General features: G+C 38.6%; 1 protein-coding gene across 7 annotated transcripts in view; it reads left to right on the top strand.

The window, feature by feature from the left end:
• The window catches only part of npnta (nephronectin a), a 67,107-nt gene that overhangs the window by 9,994 nt on the left and 31,022 nt on the right, over window positions 1–26,091 (top strand). For 4 of the 7 annotated variants that reach the window (XM_058385573.1, XM_058385569.1, XM_058385575.1 and 1 more), the window contains exons 2-4: window positions 1,350–1,450; window positions 13,763–13,813; window positions 21,551–21,643. In XM_058385573.1, coding sequence (XP_058241556.1) covers window positions 1,350–1,450; window positions 13,763–13,813; window positions 21,551–21,643 — 245 coding nt within the window. The remainder of the gene's footprint in view (window positions 1–1,349; window positions 1,451–13,762; window positions 13,814–21,550; window positions 21,644–26,091) is intronic. The other 3 variants (XM_058385570.1, XM_058385576.1, XM_058385574.1) reach the window with 1 other exon arrangement.

The following is a 26,091-nucleotide window of genomic DNA, read 5'->3' as shown; positions in this document are numbered from 1 at the left end:
TAGCACAGCAATTTGCCTTTACAATTAGCGTTCTAATAGTAAAGAGCACATCATATTATTTATCCAATTACAGCTACATGTTTAATGTTGTGGAACAGCCAGAAAACAAGTTAGATGTTATTATCTATCTACTGTATATGACAGCTGTAAACAGTCCTATTCTCAACCAGCCTCTCTTTTTATCTCTCTCATGAAGTTAGTTAGTGAGAAAATGAAGCGTGTCGTGTTACAGAAAAACCGCAAAGCCTCCATCTGGTAGATCTAAGTGGGAGAAAACTTCAAGCACAAGCTTTTACCAAAGTGCAGATTCTGCAGACTACTTCCAAATTTGTTAAATTAATATCTTCAGTCAGAAAACTTTTGTTTATGTGGAGTGTCTGGTGGTTACTTTAGATAACAAAAAACGTATTAATATAAAACCGTCAGAGATGCTGTTATAGAAAATGAATTGAGACCCACTGACCAATCAGAATCGAGAATTTGAGTAGGTAGGGCGCTGCCTATTTTTCCTTTTAATGACAAAGGCTTTTTATTTCTGTCAGCTTCACTCACTTCTACAGAGAAAAAGCAAAATGACAATTTTTCTGTACAAATATAACCCAGTCATGGTGTCCTACTCAAGTGAAGCAGATAGATGACATGAAAAACACCCAGAACCATTCATCTCGAACCATGGTCTAAGTGTCAACTAGTGTCAAATAATAGTAACCATCACAACAAACAAATTACATATCATATCACCAGTTCCAACTTTGCTAGATCTCTAAATCCTCTGAGATGGTAGAGAGGAGCCTTAAGAGTGAAAATCATGCTTAACTGACTGTTTAGGTTGTGAGATATATGTGCATGAAGGAGTAAATAATTTAAAGTGTCAGTATGTAAACAACAACGTTGAATGTTTAGGGGTTTGGATCACTTGAACGAAAGTTGCCAATGGAAATGGCTGTTAATTCAATATTATTTACTAGCAGTCTGAATTAAAGCAGCTAGATTCATCCTGCAGAACTGTTGAACAGATTTGATATGTCAATGTACTCTTGCATTCCAAACATTGCAGAAGAAGCCTTTATTTGTCACACGTGCATTACAGCAAAGTTACATTTTTATCTTTGCATATCCCGGCTGTCTGATAGAATGATGGGGTCAGAGCACAGGTCCAGCCTAGATACAGTGTCCCTGAAGCAGAGAGGGTTAAGGGCTTAGCTCAAGGGCCCAAAAGGGGCAGCTTGGTGATCCCGGGGCTTGAACCTCCAACCTTCCGAGCCTTAGCACGATAAAGTCAATTTAGCACAATAACGTACTATTGTAGTAATTCTACTGATATCATGTTTATTATTCTATCCTGATAGGTGGCCTAGGCAGATGGCCTCGTCCAATGGGCTGTGCCGCTACGGAACTCGCATTGACTGCTGCTGGGGCTGGACGCGACGCTCCTGGGGGCACTGCCAGCGTGAGTAGCCTGCCGCTACCGTGCACAGCTAGGGCTCCGGGGCTAGCTTAGAGGGGCTTTTACTTCTTTCACACGCGCTAACTCTCTGCCACACACATTTACACACAAATACAGACTGACTACACAGCAAGTCACCAGTTCTTTATTAAAAAATGGGTCATTTAGCACAGTGGAGAACTGAAAGCATATTACACTGAATGTGGACAGCAATTTTTTTTATTCGTTTTTGCACACTTTTCCAGACACTTTTCAAAATACACTATATTGCCAAAAGTATTCGCTCACCCATCCAAATAATCAGAATCAGGTGTTCCAATCACTTCCATGGCCACAGGTGTATAAAATCAAGCACCTAGGCATGCAGACTGTTTTTACAAACATTTGTGAAAGAATGGGTCGCTCTCAGGAGCTCGGTGAATTCCAGCGTGGAACTGTGATAGGATGCCACCTGTGCAACAAATCCAGTCGTGAAATTTCCTGGCTCCTAAATATTCCACAGTCAACTGTCAGCTGTATTATAAGAACGTGGAAGTGTTTGGGAACGACAGCAACTCAGCCACGAAGTGGTAGGCCACGTGAACTGACGGAGCGGGGTCAGCGGATGCTGAGGCGCATAGTGCGAAGAGGTCGCCAACTTTCTGCAGAGTCAATCGCTACAGACCTCCAAACTTCATGTGGCCTTCAGATTAGCTCAAGAACAGTGCGCAGAGAGCTTCATGGAATGGGTTTCCATGGCCGAGCAGCTGCATCCAAGCCATACATCACCAAGTGCAATGCAAAGCGTCGGATGCAGTGGTGTAAAGCACGCCGCCACTGGACTCTAGAGCAGTGGAGACGCGTTCTCTGGAGTGACGAATCGCGCTTCTCCATCTGGCAATCTGACGGACGAGTCTGGGTTTGGCGGTTGCCAGGAGAACGGTACTTGTCTGACTGCATTGTGCCAAGTGTAAAGTTTGGTGGAGGGGGGATTATGGTGTGGGGTTGTTTTTCAGGAGCTGGGCTTGGCCCCTTAGTTCCAGTGAAAGGAACTCTGAATGCTTCAGCATACCAAGACATTTTGGACAATTCCATGCTCCCAACTTTGTGGGAACAGTTTGGAGCTGGCCCCTTCCTCTTCCAACATGACTGTGCACCAGTGCACAAAGCAAGGTCCATAAAGACATGGATGACAGAGTCTGGTGTGGATGAACTTGACTGGCCTGTACAGAGTCCTGACCTCAACCCGATAGAACACCTTTGGGATGAATTAGAGCGGAGACTGAGAGCCAGTCCTTCTCATCCAACATCAGTGTGTGACCTCACAAATGCGCTTCTGGAAGAATGGTCAAAAATTCCCATAAACACACTCCTAAACCTTGTGGACAGCCTTCCCAGAAGAGTTGAAGCTGTTATAGCTGCAAAGGGTGGACCGAAGTCATATTGAACCCTATGGATTAGGAACGGGATGTCACTTAAGTTCATATGCAAGTCAAGGCAGGTGAGTGAATACTTTTGGCAATATAGTGTATCTACACTCTCAGATTTAAAAAAAAATACTCTTTTGTTGTACAATTAATATAAATATTGCATCCGAAGTACCACAGAAATAATTCTGCCATTCAATTTAAATGGGTCTATAACACAACCTTGAGGGTCACCAGCCCAGTGACATTTTGGTACCTTTTTTTTGGCACCAGCATAAATATTAACAACATTTTGACATGTTATTTGTGTTAAATATTGCAGGATATTGTATGATCATCACCACATGCCTAATAACGTACCTCATTAATATCAGATCAGGTTCAATTTGCAGATAAACTGCATTCATTTGAAACCTTTCCACTCCCTGGAATGAACTGGTGACTTGTGTTAAGTCAGAATTAAATTTTGCAACACTGACAAGTTAAAAAAAAAATAGAAAAATAGTAATATAATATTCTTATGCCACAGCGCTATTGAGTTCACAGTAATTATTGCTGCTAGGTTTACATTAACATTTCCCTGGCTTTAATACGTTATTATTTCTATAATAGCATCATGTGCATAGACGTGCATGGTGACTGGTGGCTGGTCCACTTCAGCACATTTAAAACTGAGTAATTGTGAGGCGTGAGGCGATACATTGAAGACACATATTTTTAACAGGTTAATTTAATCTTTTTTAGTGTCATGTATTTCATGGCACCATTATTAAACAGTCCCTGTAGGATTTTTTACTGAGTTTTTTGCTGCCAAAAAGGCTGGATTTTGTAGAGGGTTTTGGCTTCTTTAAATATTAAGGAGTTTGCTTGATTTTGCAAACTTGCAAGACTGCAAAATTGCAATATCCTGGAGGGACTGATTAATATTAAAAGAAATGCTCGAGCATGTTACCCTTACCAGTTTAATTATACAGATAAGGTTATGATTTTATTCTGTATATTTCTTCATCTATCCTAAATGAATTCTGAAATTCTTCTGAAACGTTTTAGAAGCAATTGTGACTTACATCAAGCACAGCACACAGGCTTCGACTTTAACACTATTTGTGTAAACGCCGATTTACAGCCTTTCAAATGGCTACATTAGGCACATGCTGTGACTCATAGATAGTGAGAAAATCTTAAGTGGAAATATATTATGGGCCATTTCAATATTATTTCCATATGGACCAAATGAAATGAGGCTGCAAGCTTTGTGTCTGACACACAAGCCATAACACTTCCTTCTTATGAGCTTAACGTTTTTGAACTATTAAGTAAGCAAGCTTCAAGGCAGTTAGATTTCCGCTTACAAACATTGTACTGTAGTGTAAATAGAGATGAAGCTCATAATGAATATTAAACTGAAATATTGCTCTACACTTCAGATAAGCAGAATTCATCCCGCTTGACATTTTGTATCTTAAACAAGAAGACATATGAATTCTGTTTCATTCCAAGAAATTACTGAGATTGTCAAGCGTTCTGTTTCTTTCGAATTTTTGGCGGGATGAATGGATGTTTATAGCTGCTATAATGTAAGAGATAACAGGAATGAAAAAAGTGATTAAAACCTATAACAGGAATAAAACACTCATATCACCTTATAGTTGATATTTTTCTCCACAACATCCAATTCCGCTGTGTTTTATTCCATACATAAATACGCACATTGCAGGATACATTTACTTCCAAGCTCAAGTTTTGCTTCATTTTAATTTAATTAAACTTGAATTAATTGATAGAAAACATGCTCTGCCCAAAAAAATATATACTTCGAAATACAGTTCCCCAAATGATCCTACACTGCTAATAAGAACGATCTTCAGACTGAATACCTTTAAAATGAATGTGCAATCACTGTAAGATGGCCAATGAGCTACGCTACTCATGAGCTCCTCTCCACTCGTACTTACAGTGATGAGCTCTCTATCTCTCTTTCAAATGAAAAAAACAACAACAACACATTTACATTTACACCGGTTTCTCTTCCTCATACAGAGGCACTCAGTTCATCAAGTGCATTCAGAGCGTTCAGAGGACGAGGCAGCAGCGCTTGCATTAACACCATTAGCATGTTTTATAATGTCTGCTGCAGCATGTTCCGTACACATCCAATAAAGTTAAGGCATGTATCCAAGCCCAAACATTTAGCCTTACTGTGAGATCAAAATAACCTCGCACTCGGTGTAATTGCGTTCGGAGGCGTGTGAGGATATTATTAGCGAGCTGAGCGCAGCTGGCAGCCTGACAAATGCGCAACATTCTCTGCATGGCTTGTACGCATGATATTCCAGCTGTTGCTTCGGCTGTGGGAGCGTGATATATCTGGCTTTCGCTCGAGAAGAAAGCTGCTTGACTCACAAATCAACTGACGGAGCTGTAAGTAACAGCTAATGCGATTTTTCTAACCTCACGGTGTCTGAGGCGTCTGTGCACTGAGCCGAAAGTCTCTCTTATCTCGTTTAGTTTATGTGCCAGCTGTCGCGTAATCATGTGTGGGGCAAGATGAAACGAAGCATGGGTGCATACCTGTGATTTTGTGTTGGGTGAGTGAGGGAGTGAGAGTGAGTGAGTGAGTGAATCTCTCACATTTCCTCTGGTGCTTTTATTCAAATATATGTAAAAAGAACACTAATAGAATATCGCTCAATTTAAACAGGGTCGTATTTATGAAAAGATTCGACATGGCCTAGTCAACTTAAAAGAAGAAATTTTCACACCTCTAAACAATTCTGTATCTCACTGCTGAAATTTCACAATATGCTGGAACCCATGACAATTTAATTTATGGTTGATGCTAAGTGTACGTGATGAAAATCTCATAGAAATGTTCGTATTCCTGGCTGTTTTGTCTTATTTTTTTTTACAAAAAGTTCCTGATGTGAAAAGACACTTTAATTTCATGTGTTCTTGAAAATGTTTATTCAGTGAAAAGCTAGTAAAAAGTTCTGAAACTTAAGCCCAGGAACTAAAATCCTGCTTTCTCTAGCGATTTTTAAAATTCATAGGTTCCAGAATAAAAGGTTCCTCTAATAGAAAAAAAATCAACTGGCTTCCTGAAATTATTTCTTAACTAAAAAGGTACTAAACTACATTTCAGAAGCTACAATTCTGGACTTAGACAGAACAGTGTATGCAAACCTACTGCCCAAGAACTACAATCCTGGTTCCTCTACTAGAAGCAAACGTAATATTCACAGGTTTCTGAAAAGGTTACTCTGGTAGAAAACATGTCTGAAGTTCCTGAGCTGTCTTGCAGGGTACAATGACTAAGAACGAAATGACTGGAACTAAATGACTGGAATTACAGTCCAGGAACTAAAATCTTCTTTTCTCCAATGGTAGCAATGCTAAAATTCATAAATTCCTGAAAAGGTTCTTGCAGTAAAAAGGTACTTTCAAAATCCTGGAACAGCAGCCCAGGAACTTAACTTTTAATCTTATGTTGCTTTTACTGGAGAAACCAGAATTTTCATTATTGGTGTGTAATTTCAGAACTTTAAGTCCCCTTTCACTACTGGAACCTTTTCAGGAATCCAGTCACAAGGGATTTCCATACTTAAAAAATGCTTCTATTGTCTTTTTCTAGGACCAAAATTTTGTTCCTTGGCTCCTGGTCCAGAACTTTTTTTTCAGCACCATTTGTCTTCAGGAATTTTTTTCAGAAACAAAGAAGTTTTAGACAGGTTTTTCTACCAGAGGAACTTTTTCATAAACCTATTAAATTAAACAATAATTCCATTGGACTGGACGAACCAGAAATTTAGCTCCTGGACTTTTGATCCAGATTTTTACACCGCAGGAACCTTTTGAGGAACCTAGATAATTTAGTCAGGTTTCTCTATCAGGGTGCCTGGTGTTTTAGGAGAACTAGGGTTTATTTCCTGCACTTCCAAAACTTTTAGCACTTTTACCGTAGGAACGTTTTAAAGATCTCAGTAACATTAGGCAGGTTTTCCTGGTAGTTTGGTACGATGAATTTAAAGTTTGCTAATGCTATTTTGTTTAACAAGAGAATTTTAGTTTCTGGATTTTAGTTCCAGATTCTTAATAGCTTTACACTTTAGGAATTTTGTCAGGGGCCCAAAAGCTTTAGGCAGGTTTTCTACTGACAGAACCAAAAATTTATTCTCAGGGTTGTATGGGCAGAACTTCACAGCTCCTGCTTCAAAGAAGCACTTTTATAAACCAGACACTATTACGGTAGCATTTGAGCTGAAATGTCGAATCATTCAAACAATTATCTTCAATTCTGTTATTTTTTTCAGTTTAATAGAAATGTAAATTTGTGTTTCCAAGAGTCCTGGAAATGTTCACTTTCTATAAAAGATTCGGTAATCTTCAAGGAAACATGGCTAACACGTGAAACCCAAGGTTAGCGTGTCCCCAATCGCAGCTAGCGTGCAATCAGAAAGCCGTCACGTACTCAGGCAGTAATTGAAACTGGCTAGAGAAGAGAGGAGAGAGGATAAGGGTGAATGAAAGGGACAGCAGGAGCTCTGTCTTTCTTGATTGCAGTGTTTCAGCTTCTTCCATCATCCTTCACATTCTTGCACTCATGGGAATGTCCTGAAGTGCAGAGGTAGAAGATCCTAATAAAAGCCTGGTGGAAAAGAAGGTCATAGAGGGGAAAGTGCTCCACAGTGACCTAGCATACAGATCTACGCTCCAGAGCCAAATGCTAGACCTAAAACTGCCACTGTTCACATCAGTGATTACCAGAAGATACAAAGTGGTGTTTTATTTCTCGGAACATCTGGAGTCTGGAGGGCAAAACTTCAGTGTGTTTTTTAAAATGAAGACTGTTCAGATAGACTGAAGAACATTTTCACCATAATCAGAGCTGTATAGGAGTCTTCTATTCTCTCTCTCTCTTTCTCTTTTTTTATTTTTCTCTCTCATTTTTTTCCTCTTTTTCTTTCTCTACTTTTGTGTCTGTTAGTTTTACACCAGACACGGAAAATGTACCATAATTTACTGCTTCAAATCAGTTGCAGTTGTCAAAAATCAATGTGTCTTCACAACGCACAAAGAGGGTTTTCTTCTTCTAGTCTATTTTAGCCATGCTGGACAAGCATTTCCTGTCTGCTATTGAAAATATATATAAATATAATAGTTTCTTATTATTATCAAATCAAATATTCCACAGTAGTGTCGTAGGTCTAAGATCCACTAAAAATGAGTGGACATTTACTGCTCAAGCTCCATTTTTCTTTCAGAGTTATAGCTGGATGTTAGGGGAGAACTCAATAAGTCAGGCAGGTGTAGTCTTGTACCCTGCTGTTGTAATTCAGATGATAAACAGAAACCTAACATGTAGTCACATATCAAAGACAGTATTTTGCAATGAGAATCGACGCAAAAGAGGCTTGAGTTAATGAATTTACTTTGCTCGAGCGGGGGCTGAGCATTCTGTTAATTTAGCATTTAATTGGTTGCATTTATTTTTCCATTTGCCTGACTGGATCATGTTCCTAATAGCTGATCACCGTTGTTTCCCTAAGACCAGTCGCTGATCGCCATTGTCTTCCGATGACCAATCAGTGTTCACCATTGTAAACCAATGAACAGTCGCTGTTCACCATTGTAAACCAATGACCAATCACTGTTCACCATTGTAAACCAATGACCAATCACTGTTCACCATTGTAAACCAATGACCAATCACTGTTCACCATTGTAAACCAGTAAGCAAGCAATCAACACCAGTGTCTCTAAATGATCAGTCACTTTCACCATTGTCACTAAATGTCCAATCAGTCAATACCATTGACTACCAATGACCAATCACTAATCACCATTGTCTACCAGTGAGCAATCAGTGATCACCATTTGCTGCAAAGACTAATCACTGACACTGACCATTATCGTCTGATCACCATTGTGTACCAGTGACCACTCACTGATCACTTTTGCTTCCCAATGAACAATCACTGATCACCACTGTCCGCAAAGACTGATTACTGACACTGACCATTATTGCCACCCAGTGACGAATCATCTATCACTATTGTCTGCAACAAACAATTGCTGATGATCATTATTCTCAATGACCAAACGCCAATCGTCACTATTCCCTATGACCAAGAACTGATCATCGTTATTCACAATGACTAATCAGTGATAATCGATATTCCCAAAGCACAAACACTGATCACCTTTGCCTTCCAGTGACCAATCACAATTACTATTGTCTTGTAATGACTAATTACTCGATACCATTGTTTACCAATGACCAATCACTGATCACTGCTGTCTACCAGTGAGCAAAAAATCAACACCATTGTCTCCCAATGACCAATCACTGATCACCACTGTCTACCAATAACTGACCACCACTGTCCACCAGTGACCAGTCACTGATCACCCTTGCTTCCCAGTAAACAATCGCTGATCGCCACTGTCTGCAAAGACTAATCACTGACACTGACCAATCACTGATCACCATCTGCAACAGCCAATTACTCTTTACCAAAATTCTCAGTGACCAGACTTAAATCGCCACCATTCCCAATGACCTAGAACTGATCATCATTATTCACAATGACTAATCAGTGATAACTGCTGTTCCCAAAGATCAATCACTGATCCCCATTGTTCCCACTGACCCAGAAGGGAATCTTCTAAACCCTCAGTCATTAAGTTAGGCTCTTCATAGTCAGGTTAATCATCTGATTAATTATTTATAACAGAATAGTGCTTAGTGCTGTAACGTTATCATGCTATATATTGTACTTTAGTGCTTAGTGCTGTATATATAATGTTTTGGAGCAACTGTACCAACTCTTGATGAATGAGGTGTCAGAATACGTGCAGCACATCTTCATGCTTGACTCGAATACGTCCACTTCTCAAATCCTTTACGCCTGGACTGTCTGTTCCGCTCTGTGTTCAGTGAGAACCAGGACAATCTCTCTCTCTCTCTCTCTCTCTCTCTCTCTCTCCCTCTCTCTCTCGCTTCATCTCTATATTTGTATCTGTCTCCCTCTGTTTCTCGCTCTACCTCTCACACTGTTTCTTTTCATACTCTTTGTCTACTTGTGTCCCTGTCTGCCTTTCTGTGTCTGTATTTCTTACCATCTCTACAGTTGTGTCTCTTTCTTTCTGCCTCCGTCTGTTATTTTCTCAGTCTCTCTCTGTCTGTTGGTCTGTCTTTCAATGTCTATCTCTTGGAATCACTATTCTTGTTTTTGTCAGTTTCTCGATATCTCTCTATGGCATGCTGTACCACTTTCTGTCTATCTGTCTGTCTGTCTTTGTCAATCTGTTTTTCTGTCTGTCTCTCTGATTATTTCTATCTGCCTCTGTCACACTATGCTGATCTGTTGTTTCTGTCCATCTTTCTGTTTCTTTCTCTATATCTCTACCCCTTTTTGTCAGTCTGTTTTTCTGTCTGCCTGTCTGTTTCTCTGTCTATATCACTGTCCCTCGATGCTGACCTGTTTTTCTTTCTTTCTGCCTGCCTGCCTGCCTGTCTGTCTGTCTGTCTGTCTGTTTTTTCTCCATATCTCTATCCCTCTCAGTCTTTATTTCTGTCTTTCTGTTTCTCTCTGTCTGTCTGTTTCTCTGTTTCTCTCCCTGTATCTACTCTCTGTCTGTCTATCTGCTTGTCTGTCTTTCTCACATGTCTCTCTCTGTTTTCTCTTTTTCTCTCTGTTTCTCTATGTATTCCTGTTTCTTTCTCATTCTTTGTCTCTTTCCATTCGTCTTTCTCTGTGTTTTTCTATAACTGTCGTTGTCTGTCTCTCCCTCTGTCTCTCTCTGTCTCTCTCTCTCTCTCTCTCTCTCTCTTTTCCTCCATGTGATTAGATTTACACTGGGAAGATTAAGCTCGTATTAACTCTCTCTCTGACACGCTCTACTGCTTTGATCCCACTGGCAGATCCTGAAAGCCAGGAGGATTTGAATCTGTTGGAGAGGCCCTTTCTGCCTGCTTAGTTCATGATAAGACTACAAAGAAGCCTGAATCAGATTTGAACTTTTAATTGGTAACATAATACACAGACATGTCTGGGTGGATATACTGTAATGGGAGCAGATAGTCATAAATGAAAAGGAATTTGTTTATGCAAGAAGGTGAATGATAGCTAGAGTCAGAATGACGGAAATAAATAGCAGCATGCCCAAAAAAATAACATGGATTTTAGATGTTGATGTGATGATTTAGAGCGAAAATGGCACGTTTGCCTCTAAAAACTACACTTGTACTCAGAATAAACTAATAAATCATGTAACTAATAAAAAAATGTCATGTAAAAATGATCATGTATAAAATAAAATGACTGAATCAGTGTGACATGGTGGAGCAGTGGGTAGTGTTGCTAACTTATACCTCCATGTTATCTGGTCTCCTTCCATCTCCCAAAAAACACACTTGTAGGAGAACTGCTTCCACTAAATTGCCCTTATTCGAGACTGTACTAGTGCAACTCGTTCCTGTCAGGTCTGCCCCTGAGCGCCATTCTACCTCTCCAAATGATCCAGAATGCAGCTGTGTGACTTGTTTTTATGCCTCCTAAGTTCTCCCACACAACCCCATTTCTACGCCTCCACCACTGGCTTCTGGTAGCTGCACACATCAGATTTAAAACACTGATGCTTGCCTACAAAGCTGAAAACAGACCAGCACCCTCTTACCTCAAAGCTCTTATCACACCCCACACTGCATTACACTCCCTCCCTCTGATCCCTCAGCACTGCTCGACTGCTCCCACCATCTCTCAGGGGTATAAGGAAAGTAAACATCATGACTCTTCTCTGTTCTGGGACCTACGTGTTGGAACAAGCTTCCCAGAGATGTCCGAACAGCTGAGTCACTGACAGTCTTCAAACAACATCTATAGATCTAACTCTTCCTGAAGTACTTAAACTAACACTAGTATCGATGTATTTATTGATAGAGACTTCAGAAGCAATTTTGTAAGTCGCTCTGGATAAGCAGGTCTGCCAAATGCAGTAAATGTAAATTATCTGTACCTATCAAGGGTGTATTCCTTGCTTGCACTATACCTGTATGTCTGAGACAGGCTCTGGATCCATTACTGCCCTGGTTAGGCACAATAAAAAATAAATAAAATAAAATAAAATAAAAGTAAAAAATATAAATAAATAATTTAATTAATAAAAATCACATGTGGTAAAAATATAAACACAATCATAATCAAGTTAAATATAAATAAAAACACGTAAAAAATTATTTAATTATTCCACAGAAAAAACATGCAGCAATTGAACCATTGAATGCTATAATTCTGGCAGACATTCACTAGATTTCTCTGTACGTCACGTTCTGAAGAAAGAACTAAGCTAATTTAATTCTATTTGAATAAGAGCGGCATATATTAAATAATTTCGTCATCAAAATGTTTCGCATCTATTCAAACACACTCCCAGCATAATACGGTAGTGTGGGTATCTGCAAAAATCCAGTTTTATTACCTCAAAACTATCCTAATTTGGAAAATACATGCATTCATGTAACCACCTTACCGAATGCCTAGAGCCTGATTGTGTTTGCATGGAAAAGGAGGCGTTTCATGAGCCTGGTAGGTTCACAATTATTTCTTAAGGTATTTATTATGTTTCAGGTATTTATCATAGAATACAACCAAATTTATTTTGGCAACAGCAACAAACCTTTAAACATAACACTATGAAGGAATTTTAATTAAGAAGGATTAAGTATAAATCAACAGAGTACACTGAAAAATACACAATATTGCACATTAGCGTGGATAGTGAGATGTATATGTTGCAAATACACATTAATACATATCCGTCTTTCTCAGTTAACATAGAGGTTAGCTTGGTTTTAGATGGTGCAGGATGTAGCATACGGCGCATTTGGGTAATATTTGGATAATTTAATAATAATAAAAATAAATAATAATAATTAATTCCACAGACCCTCCCCAACACATTTCAACACAATCCATTTAAATGTGCACAATATATTTTAGTTATTTATTAAAGCCCTTTTTTAAAAAAAAAAAAAAAAATTCATGACCTTTTCTCCTTCAGAACACATTAGTGACATCCACGTGACATTATTCATAGGTTTTTGAGTTATTGAGATTTGAATTAAGCCCATCAATTCAAGTGGCCACTTCAATACGCTAATGACTAAAATAACTCAACAGCTTTCATTTCATAACGCTGCATTGTGAAAATCATTCACCCTCCAGCTCTATTCTGAGGACCAGTGTTGTAAGGCACTGCTGTCATTTCTAATGTTTTAGTACAGTCAGAAGATCTTTAACGATTTCCCTAACGAACACTGTGTATGCTTGTATAGCCTCATTTAAGTGGTATATATAATGTGGAATCATGCTGTGCTGAAGAAATAACACTTTTATTTAAACCAAAAATTAAAAACGCTCGAAGATATTAGGTGTCTCGGTGATGGTTGGACGCAGTCTCATTGTGTTCTGGCACTGATTTGGGTTTCACTGTTGTACTCCAATACTCTCAGTCTCAGGCAGTACAGAATGTGCTTACGTTTCTTGGCTCAGGATATTTGTGCGTGGCAGGATTTGTACATTTTAATGAGGTGCTTGGGTTATCAAGGCTGAAGGACCCTTTTTAATCCCATAATGAAGCCCTTCCCTCCGCACTGCGTACCTAACGTTCTTGCGCTGTTGCACCAAATGAAATGTGAGAGACTGTATGTATGTGTATGTTTATGTGAGAGAAGTACGTATGTGTGTGTGAGCATCGTGTGCATTTTATGCATTGTATATGTGCTGTAAGGAATGCATGTCCTTCAAGGCATGGCCCCTGTGTACATGTTTTCAGCTTGTCTTCCCCTCCCTCGTCATCTTTTTCTTTTTCTTTCGTTTTCTTTTGTTTTTGGCCGTTTGTTTTGCAGCTCTCGACGGCTTAACCAACAGGCTAATCGGGATAAGGTGCCAGGCCAAAGGTTAGCATCATATCTTCCACTTTTGCAGTCATCTCTGCTAGCGTGTTTATGAGGTGCCTTGTCCTCTGGATCCTCACTTCCTGTTTATTTATAGCTCTCACTCATGCTCAGTGCACATGCTGATTTCCTGTGAACATTCCCCACCTGCTGCTGCAGCCTCTGTTTGCACTGCTGTGCTTGAGAAGTGTGATTCTGTCCAAAACAACACCGGCTCTTCTTTATGAGTCTCGGAAAAAAAAAAAAAGGGTTCTCCTACAGGCAGATGGAAATTAGAAGGCTGTGTAAATCACGGATTTCGTAACACATGCATAAGCATTGAACAACGCAGGATACAGAATAAACTCAGGGGTCAATATCTTAATAATATGTGAGTAATATATTAGTTGCAATGCTTCAGTGTCAGAGTGTTATAAATGAAGTAAACATCATGAATGTCACATAAATGTGGGGACAAAAACCAGCATAACATAAATAACAAAAGAACTTGATGTATGTGTCATACAGTATATGAATACAAATGTTTTGCTTCTTCAGCATCATTTAAATCTTATGAATGTGTTATGAAGCCTTGTTTTATTCTAATGCAACATCTAATCTTTTATCATCATTCTGACACCATTTATTCTAATACATTATTCTACAGGATCATTTATTTTTTTTATTTTTTGCTGCTTATGACTCTGATGAGCTGCTCAGGTTCTCTCATATCAATGCCATGATGTAAAAAAAAAAAAAAAAATTATCCTGGGAATACACAACTAAGCTGCTTAGCATTTCTTGAGCAAATTACAAACTCCTTAAATGATCTTATAAAGGACACTAAAGAACCCTGATGTAAGCTGATCATGTTATCGAGTCCTTATGAAGTCTCCTGCTTGAATACATGCACTGTATGTTGAGAAACGTCGGAATAAAACCCAGAGCACGTATGTCACATCTTATGAGTTCAAATCAGACGCATTTTGACAGATACAGTAAGCACATGTCATAACATGCATCATAAAGTGTGTAATAAACCTCTCTAAATGACATGACGGTGCGGATTGACAGTTAACACAAACGATTCGCGATAACGGTGTTATGATATAATTATGTCAGTTTTATGACGCAAGTTTAAAATGGAGCGTCATCACAATTTACAACGTGACAATGTGACTGTTAAGAAAGAATTAAAAAAAAAAATCACCTTCTGAAGGTGGTATATATTGGCTCATGTTATGAAGTCCTTATGAAGGCAGTTTCTCAGGAAGGGAAATTTGAAGACATGTAAATGATATGCTATAATAAATAAATGAATGAATGAATAAATATAAATAAATAAATAAATAAATAAAACAAGCTAAATGAATGAATGAATACATTAAGTAAGTAAGTAAGTAAGTAAGTAAATAAATAAATAAATAAATAAATAAATAAATAAATAAATAAATAAATAAAAACAGCTAAATAAATAAATAAATAAATAAAACCAGCTAAATAAATAAATAAAACAAGCTAAATGAATGAATGAATGAATGAATACATACCAAGACGTGTTTCAAGCAATGCAACAGCTGAATAATACATAGCAACAGTCTAATAATAGTTCACTTTCATTTTATTAATACCACATGACCATCACCTCATGAATGTAAATGTGGCCTGCTAAGCTTAATCCCATGGTGTGGAAAGAAAAACCACATGAATATATTCAGAATTATTTATTATATATCGAGCTTAGTCGAATAATGTAGTTAGCTTGGTTTAGATGCATTGGTGCAGGATGTAGCATACAGCGCATTTACTTGTAAATGTGATAATAATTATCCCACTCTTTCTTCATTCTTATTTTTTTTATTCTGTATTTTATTTAAATTGCACTAAATACAGTCTCGCTGAGCTGATGAGTGTTAAATATTTGGTCTTTTCTGTATGTGTGCTATATTTACAGTACCAGTAATAACTTGGAGATAACTTTTTAGTCACTCATCTTGATTTATGTCGCTGTCATATTTTAAAGCTTCTCAGGAGAGGCGGTCTGAGACGCTGGTTAAAGTTCTGACCTAAGGGTTGATTTAAGGGTGGGATCAAATCTCAGGGCTTTAATAGTGTGACCTCTTGAAGAAGCCTCTTGATCATATATGTGTGCTTTGAGTGTGTGTGTGTGTGTGTGTGTACGTGTGTGTGTGTGTGTTACTAAAATGTTGTTTTGCTTTAAAAGGTGATTTTTTTGTCAGTATTGTTTTATTTTATTTTATTTTATTTTATTTTTTGGGGGACAGAATTCTATTACAGTGACATATGACTGGTCACATTATAAGTTTTGATAACACTCCACTCTTAACCTGCATCTTTGTTGTGAATCGTCTTGACAGTTTGTGCTAATTATCAAACCACACTGTCATGTCATGATGTATGTTATGACATGCGCTTGTTGTATCTGTCATAATGCGTCTGGTTTGAACTCATAAGATGTGACATATTTGCTGGTAAAAGGTTCTGCGTTTTATCCTGACATTTCTCTGTCTATAGCAGCATCATAAAGGGCTTGTTATGACATTTATAATAGCGGGAGGGAACCACTATTGATTTTCGAATGAGATATGGAAAAAAAAAAAATAAAAAAAATAAATAAATAAATAAATAAATAAATAAATAAAGCTCAACAGATCGTCACAAATGACAGGAACAGAGTTCACTCCAGAATTATTGCCACCCTTTAAGAGAATTATTAAGGTTGTATTTGAGAACATTTGGACATTTATTATTCTCTTAACAAACACACGATTTATTTTTGTCAGAATATATAGAATTTAATGAAAATATAAATCTAATGAAAATGAGAATAATACACCAGATTATTATTATTATTATTACTATTATTAATATTATTACTACTACTACTACTACTACTACTACTACTACTAATAATAATAATAATAATAATAATAAAAGTTATTCATTTAAATTATTAAAAATGTCCTTGCTAACTTTTATATGTTCAGTAAATATATAATTAGTGAAGATTTTATACACATCTGCTTAATTACCTGTCACCATGAGGAAAAACAACCTGTTTATTTTGCAGAGCAGAGGCAGATGGTTATTAAGCTACGCGGCAGGTAAAAAAATATGAAGCAAAAACACAATCAGAGCCATAATAAAGGAAGTATGAGCAACAAAAATCTAGAAGAGTTTAATGTTTGCGGAATATTTGACACCTGAACTTATCATCACAATGGTGCTACTCATCAAATATTAATCAGATGGCAATAATTTTGGTAATAGACTTTTGCAGAACGTATTCTACTCTGTAAGGTAAGTATGTGAGTCACTCATTGTATGTGCCATTCTTCATTCTACTCCTTTAATAGGAAGGGTGCCAATAATTCTGGACTGTACAGTAATGAATGACGCGGCAAAAGACGTGTTGGTTATTTCAGCTTTAAGAAACAGGCTTTGTAGATATTTTACTTCCTCATTACTGAAATAGCAAGTCTTTGTTGTTACGCTTAGCAAACTTTCTCACATATCATTAGGCTAGCCTATTACAATTGTTGCTATGGTTACATCTCCGAGGGCATTCTGGCTCTGTTCTTGACCCTTTTACTTCAAAAAAGGAAAAACTGTACATTCTATGCCATATAAATAATTCTATGAAAGAAAAATCTCTTTTTTTTAAAAAAATTTGGCTAGCATTTTATATAGTCTCAGTGTCATACACTATATTGCCAAAAGTATTCGCTCACCTGCCTTGACTCGCATATGAACTTAAGTGACATCCCATTCCTAATCCATAGGGTTCAATATGACTTCGGTCCACCCTTTGCAGCTATAACAGCTTCAACTCTTCTGGGAAGGCTGTCCACAAGGTTTAGGAGTGTGTTTATGGGAATTTTTGACCATTCTTCCAGAAGCGCATTTGTGAGGTCACACACTGATGTTGGACGAGAAGGCCTGGCTCTCAGTCTCTGCTCTAATTCATCCCAAAGGTGTTCTATCAGGTTGAGGTCAGGACTCTGTGCAGGCCAGTCAAGTTCATCCACACCAGACTCTGTCATCCATGTCTTTATGGACCTTGCTTTGTGCTCTGGTGCACAGTCATGTTGGAAGAGGAAGGGGCCAGCTCCAAACTGTTCCCACAAAGTTGGGAGCATGGAATTGTCCAAAATGTCTTGGTATGCTGAAGCATTCAGAGTTCCTTTCACTGGAACTAAGGGGCCAAGCCCAACTCCTGAAAAACAACCCCACACCATAATCCCCCTCCACCAAACTTTACACTTGGCACAATGCAGTCAGACAAGTACCGTTCTCCTGGCAACCGCCAAACCCAGACTCGTCCATCAGATTGCCAGATGCAGAAGCGCGATTCGTCACTCCAGAGAACGCGTCTCCACTGCTCTAGAGTCCAGTGGCGGCGTGCTTTACACCACTGCATCCGACGCTTTGCATTGCACTTGGTGATGTATGGCTTGGATGCAGCTGCTCGGCCATGGAAACCCATTCCATGAAGCTCTCTGCGCACTGTTCTTGAGCTAATCTGAAGGCCACATGAAGTTTGGAGGTCTGTAGCGATTGACTCTGCAGAAAGTTGGCGACCTCTTCGCACTATGCGCCTCAGCATCCGCTGACCCCGCTCCGTCAGTTTACGTGGCCTACCACTTCGTGGCTGAGTTGCTGTCATTCCCAAACACTTCCACGTTCTTATAATACAGCTGACAGTTGACTGTGGAATATTTAGGAGCGAGGAAATTTCACGACTGGATTTGTTGCACAGGTGGCATCCTATCACAGTTCCACGCTGGAATTCACTGAGCTCCTGAGAGCAACCCATTCTTTCACAAATGTTTGTAAAAACAGTCTGCATGCCTAGGTGCTTGATTTTATACACCTGTGGCCATGGAAGTGATTGGAACACCTGATTCTGATTATTTGGATGGGTGAGCGAATACTTTTGGCAATATAGTGTATCATTGGATATAAATTGCCATATAACTCGATATATATGTCCTCTTTCACGACAAGGTTAAGTCAGTCTTGTGATCCATGGTTAAAGTAAATTGTTACCTCAGTTACTTGGGTAATGAAGCTCCAGGAAGTATGTAAGGCACTCGCTGGGACAGTTGGCAGGTTTTGATGTGGTTAGTCAATACTGGGTATTTTCCTTGGCACGGTTTGCCTGAGGCATGTGCGTGCCAAGAGCTGGCTTTTTTTCTGAGCTAGGCATAGAGGATAGGTTTCCCCTTACTCATGGCTCATTCCATAAGCTCTTTCTGTTGCTTACAAATATAACCTCATCTCATGATCAGCTGGCACGTCCTCCAGACTAATCCATGATTTCGTCGGGTTTGATAGCTGCCTGCCGGAGCAGATAAATCAGTGACCTGGATAACGCCTCAATGTCAAAGCTCAACTGCTTGCTGTGTTTGGCTTTTCTACCAAATTAGGCCATAAGGTTTAACTCGAGAAAGGTTTTGATCAGGTGACATTCAGAGTGCAGCTTAAAAGCGAAGTAAAAGGTTGTGTTGTGATTGCTAAGGTGAAATGAGACAGGGTTATTCTTATCTACCGGCACTTAGAGATTGGACAAGTGCTTTTGAACCTGCCGCAGATGTCGTGTTCCTTTTTTCCGAAAGCTCGAGTTTTGTCTCTTAATCACTGACCAAATAATTACAGAGCAGCAGTCACTCAGGGTGGTAGCATGTCATTGATGTCTCATAGGGTCTTTGGTTCAGTCCTGAGCTTAGGTTACGACCTGTGTGGAGTTTCTCTTCTCTCATGTCCGCTTGGGTTTCTTTTGGGTTTTATATTTTCCTCCCATCAGTAGGCAGATTGGCTGTGAAAGTGACACACACACACACACACACACACACGCACACACACATCACTGAGACTTGAGTGCCCATGACCCTTTCAGTGGATCACCGGTTGTCCTTCCTTGGAGTCCTTCCTTAGGTTCTAACCACTGCATACCAGAAAAAAACCCCACAAGACCTGCTGTTTTAGAGAAGCTCTGACCCAGTCATCTAGCCATCACAATCTGGACCTTGTCAAAGTCACTCAGATCCTTACGCTTGCCAACAATCAATTTCCAGAACTGTCTGTTCACTTCCTGCCTAATATATCCCACCCCTTGACAGGTGCCGCTGTAGTGACATAATCAATGTTCACTTCACCTGTCAGTGGTTTTATTGTTATGGCTGATAAATAAAGGCACTGAATTCATCAACAAAAAGAGGATGCTCCCTTGTCTGCTTATCCAGACAACTATCTTTGCTTGCCGTGTGTGTGTGTGTGTGTGTGTGTGTGTGTGTGAGTGTGGTCGGCAGATGGAGGTGTCTGACATCCCTGTCCCTTATTGTCTCTGCTGTCTGTCTCTTCGTCCCCACACTGGGCATAATTAACGCCTTTCAGAGGACAGTATTATGACAGACTTAATGAAGCTTTTAATGGAAATTAGTCTGACTTGGCTGGAAGCTGCCATGCGAACAGGGCTTGAAAAGGAAACAGCTCGCTGCGGTTCATGGCGCCTTGATTGAAAAGTGAAAACTGTATGGTGGCTGGCAAGAGAAACATGTAGCACTCACTCTATATATCTTAATACACCGACTCAGGGGCGGCAATGCCTGAAATTTGCATTATTCCACAGTTTTCATATTTGAGAAGCTGAGAAGCTTTATTTCCCCAGGTTCAGCTCTGGGATAGGCGGTGTCCCAATCCAAATGTTAGATGAAATGAGTCGTGAAGTTGAATTGCAGAACAGTGTGCACTATTCGTGGCACAGAGCCTAAAGGAAAACAGCACGGTGCAGATGATCCGAATGAGTGAATTAATCAAGGAGTGAAATTTTACAGTTCATTTTCAAGTAGTTCTTAAATAGTTTATATGCCAAAGGAATCATTTATACTTGGTTTTATGTTATTTAAAAATAATAAAAAACGCATGATTTAAGAATTACTTGGAATGGACTGTTCTCCCAAAGGACAGTTTTGCAATTTACAACTTTGTTTTTCCCTCAATGTGGTCTTTTTGCTCGTACCACACAGCGATGTAGGAGTTGTGGTTGGTTTTTATTAATGTGCTCCTTTTAATGCGTTATATAAACTAGAAACATTGCTGATAGGGTGACATTTTCTTGGGAAGATTTAACATTTTTCGGAAGGAGTCTCCAGTGCTCAGAGATTGAGCTGTATCTTTGTTTTCTTTTTCTTGTTTTTTTTTATTCTCTTGTAATCTTAGAGGAAAAAAGAGAGGGTTGTGAAGAAGCAACCATTTATAGTAAGCATTAGAAGGAAGTACCTCTTTTTGCAGAACATCAAATGGGATGAACTTCATGAATTTTATGAACAAATTGCTCTAAATGTAACTTTGCAATCATTGGAAAGTTGCTGTGGTGTAAGAAGCAGAAAGGACTTCAGGATGTGAGGTTACAGGAAAATATTTTAATTGGCAGAAGAAACTCTGCTTCAGCATGGAAATGCACACACCCAAGTACATATTACAAGACCAGGCTTATTATTCAGCTATTTATCTTAAATTGGATTAAGAATGAACTGAAGCAGATGCAAAAAACATGACCCTGAAATCTATTTTCCCCTCACTTATATTTTCCTCCTTTTCTTCTATCAGTCGGTTTGAATGTTATTCATCTTTATCACATAAAGCTGTTTAATGCTGTGCTGATTGATTGACTGATTGATTTGCTTTAGCTGTTGAATATAACTGACGGTTGTTTCGCCCGTATGGGAATCTCTACAGCTCTATGTCAGCACGGATGCAAGCATGGAGACTGTATCGGACCCAACAAGTGCAAGTGTCACCCTGGATTTACAGGAAAGACCTGCAACCAAGGTAAGTGTATAAAGCATTAACACAAAGAAAACATGCTATAATTAATAGTTAATTTACAGCCACACACACACACACACACACTACAACACAGATGGCAAAAAGAGGAAAACATGGCAGTCAGTAATGTGTCCAGATGTAGTGCATTTTTTTCGGTACTGCATTTTTTCAGACAATAATACTTCCCGAAGGACATTTTGCATCCTTTCCTTTGTTTTGTTAATTTTTATTCACTTACCGTCTCGTCTCAGTGAGCCAATAATTCTCAGTTCACACACAACTGTCACTCACTGTATTATTTTTTTTGCTGTGTACAGTATAAAAGGCCTTATTCAGCAGAATGGAGAAGCAATAATGTCTAAACTTCTTCAGCCTTTAGCGATACAATCTCAACCACTGGCCTCAGATAACTCAGCCCTGAATACAGATAGCGCTTCAGAGTAATTGCACTGTAAGTGCTCTTAACATCGGGACGCAGGACGCAGATAACCTTTGGTTTTAAAATAGAACGTCTAACCGGACGGGAGACGGCTTTTGAGATTTGAAGAGTGAAACTGCTGCCCTAAGAGAGCAATGAGAGAAGGTGTAATTAAAAGGGAGGGATGAAGGAGGAAAACAAAACCCCTCAGGAATGTGGAACTGAGTGATCTCGCCTTCAAGCCTGATGCAGTTTCGTGTCGGTTCATTGTTAGGGCAGTGGTCAGGGCAGGCACCGAGTAGAGGAGACGGAAATGATAGTTTCACCTATACAGACAAGATAATCATGTTACAGTTCATATTACTGTAAAACTAATTAAAGAGGAGCATGTATAAAATAGTGTTGTACAACTAATAGTAGTTTTGTCAGTATGATGAACTGAGATTATTTAGCTAGTTGGATTAGAGCCCAGTTTTAGTTTATTGACTATATTGCATTCCTGCAGTCTGTCAGGACTAGACTCTGGAAAGTGTATGTAAGTGAAAGCAAGTTTAATAGGAATAGATCATAAAACTAGGAAGATTTCCAGCTAAAATAATTCCGGTGAAGAATACAAAAATATCGTGTGGGTCAAATCAGGCAACGGTCAGTCAAGGTACAAACAGGTCACAACAGGATAAGCAGAGATTGTGATCAAAATCATTTCATCCATCCATCCATCCACCCATCCACCTATCTCTCCATCCATCCATCCATCCCTCCCTCCGTACATCCATCCCTCCATCCATCCATCCTGCCTATCCCAGGAAACTTGGGCAAAAGGCAGGGTACACCCTGGACAGGATGCCATTCTATAGCGAGTCACAATCACACACATTACACAAATGCAAGTCAACCTACAGCCTATGCATAGCTTTGGACTGGGAGAGGATACCAGAGTACCCAGAGGAGACTCCTGAGGCACAGGAAAAACATACAAACTCCACATACACTTCGAACCCCCAACCCTGGAGGTGAGAGGCAAACGTGCTAAGCCTTTAAACAGTGTGCTTTTAAACAGACCATACTAATCAAACACGGATGAACACATCGGCAGGATGGTGACTGGGAATGAGGAAGTGCAGGTGGTTGCTGAGGATGTGAGTCGAGGTACCATGTTTGTTTGCCTTGTATGTAAGTCTGACACACATAAGTATAAAAGTTTAAAAGACATCTTATTTAAAATAAGTTTTCAGTCGCATTCAGGGTTGAGTTACATGCACACAAGCAGCTTATACAGGAGTTCATACTTTTTTATATTCAGACCTCAGGATTTTAGCACGACACAGACAGACGTGTAGGAGTTGCCAAAAACAGAGGCATATCTCAGTCATGCACAGTTCTAAAACTTGGATTTGAGCCTATTCTTCTTGCATAATATTGACTCGAGAGAAGAGCAGAATTAAGTCAGACGCCACTGACTGACAGTTTGATATAATCACAATGTCACACTGACATTTCAGGCTTTGATCCGTAAATAAAAAACACTAGAAATATTGAATGCCATTGGAGATCAGTATTAAATACCGAATTATGACGCTATTTACAAATTAGTGTTATCTGCATAACCAGAATCAAATTTATTTTCATTTTAATGATTTCAAAATATGTCATCAACACCAATAAATACAGCTCTTGTGGAGTTTCCTTTTATGGTTTATGACTAGGTATTAATAGTAAAAAATATATATATATTAAAATTAAGAAATGATCAGTTTAGAAGGTTGAGCTTCCTTTTTGAACGTGCAACAACGTTAAATAAATAAAAATACTTCATTCAATAGCTATGGATGGTGCAAAATTTCACCCTCAAGTCAACTTTATCCTTTAACTTCTAACCGATTCTGATCATTTTCTCGTCTCTGCTTCCAAAACATGTTGAGCCATGTCTGTCTTTGTTTAGTTCCACAGACAATACTCAAGATGACAAGCCAAAGAAGGATAAACTTACAAATACAGCTGTTACATTCCATTTTAGCATATTTTCAATGATTAATTATTACAATATTTATTATAATGTTAGCTTGTTACTTTTTATTGTTGTATTTATTTCATTAAACTAATAAACTTAATTCATGTATAATAAAGTAGCAGCTTTTTTTGTAAAAATTTAAAACAATTATAAATAATTAATTTAAAATAATAAGGAAATTATTTGAGAAACAGAGAGATACAACAGCTGAATATTTGCTCCGTTTGGCTCGATAATTGTGTAATTAACCGTGATTTCAATAGTGAGAAAATGAATCTTGATTACTATTTTAGCCGTTATTGTTTAGTCTGTGGTTTGGCGTCTGGCGCAGTCCAGATTTACTAATTACTTGCTAATAATTCACAGTGAAATCAAATGAAGTGTTTTACAAACAGCTTCAGTGTGAAAACTGTAACTAAATGTGTAACTAAAGTCAGTGTGTTGACTCGACTCACGCTCGCCATCTGTCCCTGTAATGTGTGTGTATGCTGACCAAACACCGGCCCTGTGCACTTAACGGTGTTGATTGCTAGATAGCCCACAAGCACTTTAATTACTGAGGCTGTTAACAAGAAAAGTGTTTCTATACTGTACATACACACAGAGGAAATTTAAAGAAGAATTTATCATCTGTACATTAAACAAATGATCCTTTAAATCGGTTCAGTTGTTCACGTTTGTTTAAGCTTGAACTTATTCAATGACCACATTATTTTAAACCATTAACAATAATCTGTGTGAAATTTAATATACTGAAATGTTATTATTTCTAGACAAATGTCTATCAAACTCCTCCAAGAACCAAATAGCTAGTCAGTTAATCAGTTAGCTGTTACAGAAACAGCTCACAGGTCAACGTGAGTGAGATTTCCTTATCCGAGTCTTGATTCACTGTCACATTCATAGCTAATTATTTTACTATGTAAATGCAAAATCCTATGTAAATACAACAGCTTTATCGACATGGTGGTTATTTTCGAACATGTTCTGGCCACAAATTGAGGTCGATCTTTAGGCCACAGTTTACTATATTTAATACGTGGCCTGACAAATTCTGTGATCTCTCAGAATTTGCTTAAAGTGATGCTAAATAACTAACGTTAGGCTAATGATATAGCCATGTTGCAATGTGTAACATTCCAGGATTGAAGGAAAAATGTAACATCATCGTCTCCCTGCTTCGGTTCCTGCGGTCTAGTTCAGATGATTTCCACAGTCGATTTCAATTCATTTAAAATGCTATTATAGTGGTCATGATTTTTGTTCCAAAATAGATCTTGTGAACTTAATTTCCTCTTTATATTTGTTTACGGCCACATCTTAGTAAAAAAAGGACTATCATGTCACCTTAGCAGCTCCGTAGTTTTCTTCACTGCTAACGAAACTCCCTAACTAGCAAACATTCATAAGCTTAAACGATGGCTTGAAGCCATTGAGCCCTGGATTTCTTTAAGAACTGAAATATAAGTTTCTAAATAAAAACAGTGCCTTTTTTATGTGGTAAAAATTTGCCTCAAACACTCACACACACAAACTATATCATCTGAATTATCCATCCAAACGACTTCAGAGGAACATCTTAAGAACAATATACTGTAATTAGATAATTACACGTTAGAAATGTGTCTAAACCTGACAAATGGATAACTGTTAAAGTCCGTCAGAATGAATGAATCATTGCTAATTGAGCAATCCTAAGCACTGCGTCGCAATCAGTAACGTGAATCTGGCTTTTGGACTAAATTCCAATTAGAGCCTCATTAGCTTGAACCTCTCTTGATCTTCATTTTGTGTAAAGAGCCACAGTCGCTCATCCTAACTTCGCATCGTCATCCTGCTGATGTGAGGCAGATGCGTGAGGAAATGCAAATAAACCCATTAAAGCGCTAATCCGTTTAGACGCAACGGCACCGGGCTGTGCTTCATTCGGAGCGGATCAGATCGTTTTAATCAGATGATTATTTGCTGTAGGCGACGTTGTAAATGAGAATCAGCTCACCTGCTGCGAACACTCTCAGTAAG

Source organism: Hemibagrus wyckioides, linkage group LG03, assembly GCF_019097595.1.
Source record: "Hemibagrus wyckioides isolate EC202008001 linkage group LG03, SWU_Hwy_1.0, whole genome shotgun sequence".
Lineage (NCBI taxonomy): Eukaryota > Metazoa > Chordata > Actinopteri > Siluriformes > Bagridae > Hemibagrus > Hemibagrus wyckioides.
Note: the sequence above shows the minus strand (reverse complement) of the source record. Positions and strands in the feature narration are given on the sequence as shown.